At 56.6% G+C, this 705-nt stretch overlaps 1 protein-coding gene across 1 annotated transcript in view; it reads right to left on the reverse strand.

Moving 5' to 3' along the window:
- Window positions 1–252: 252 nt before the first annotated feature.
- LOC104514525 (Bloom syndrome protein homolog) overlaps window positions 253–705 on the reverse strand; it is a gene marked incomplete at its 5' end in the record, with an annotated part of 7,203 nt that continues 6,750 nt past the window's right edge. The window contains 2 exons of the mRNA XM_010158247.1: window positions 253–405; window positions 487–585. Of these exons, the coding sequence (XP_010156549.1) occupies window positions 253–405; window positions 487–585 (252 nt within the window). The remainder of the gene's footprint in view (window positions 406–486; window positions 586–705) is intronic.

Raw genomic sequence — 705 nt, forward strand, 5'->3', positions numbered from 1 at the left:
CCAGTCTGTGATTCTATGATTCACGATGTTATTTTCTACTAAACCCTTCCTTAATCGTGCAAGCAAAGGGTTTGGCAAGTTGCTCTCTTCCTACTGTAGTACTTGGCCTGTAACTCCCACCCAGTTCCCCGCGCACGTTCCCGGCTGTCGGACACAGCTGTCCTTCAGGTGGACCCGTAACCCTTCTCTTAAAGGTTTTCACCCAGAATTTCTGCGGCACAAACAAACTGTTTCAGGAAACAGCCGAGCGACTTACACTTGTGGTCTCAGCATCTCAAGCTGATTCTGGATGTCCTTCTGCACCCTGGGGTTAGCGGTGGCGGTAAGAGCCATCATCGGAACTGAGCGGAACTTCTTGCGGAGCATGTTCAGTCGCTTGTAGTCTTGTCGGAAGTCGTGACCCCACTGGTTTAAAAACAAAGCGTAAGTGCGACGGAGCAAGGTGCTCCGAAGTCTCTAGCCGCGAAGAGGCGCGGAGGTGTTTACCTGGCTGACACAGTGGGCCTCATCGATGACAAAACGCGCTAGGAGCTGCCGGTCGTAGAGGTTCTCCAGGGCTGCCATCAGTCGGCTGCTTGCACAGACCTGGGCACACACCCGCGGGCAGCGTCAGTCACCGACGGCCAGAGCGGAGCGTCTCCCCACCCGCTGAGAACACGGAACCACCGCGCGGTGCTGCCAAGCGAGGCCCGGCCATGCGGGCCT

Source organism: Eurypyga helias, unplaced genomic scaffold, assembly GCF_000690775.1.
Source record: "Eurypyga helias isolate BGI_N326 unplaced genomic scaffold, ASM69077v1 scaffold27990, whole genome shotgun sequence".
NCBI classification, from domain to species: Eukaryota; Metazoa; Chordata; class Aves; order Eurypygiformes; family Eurypygidae; genus Eurypyga; species Eurypyga helias.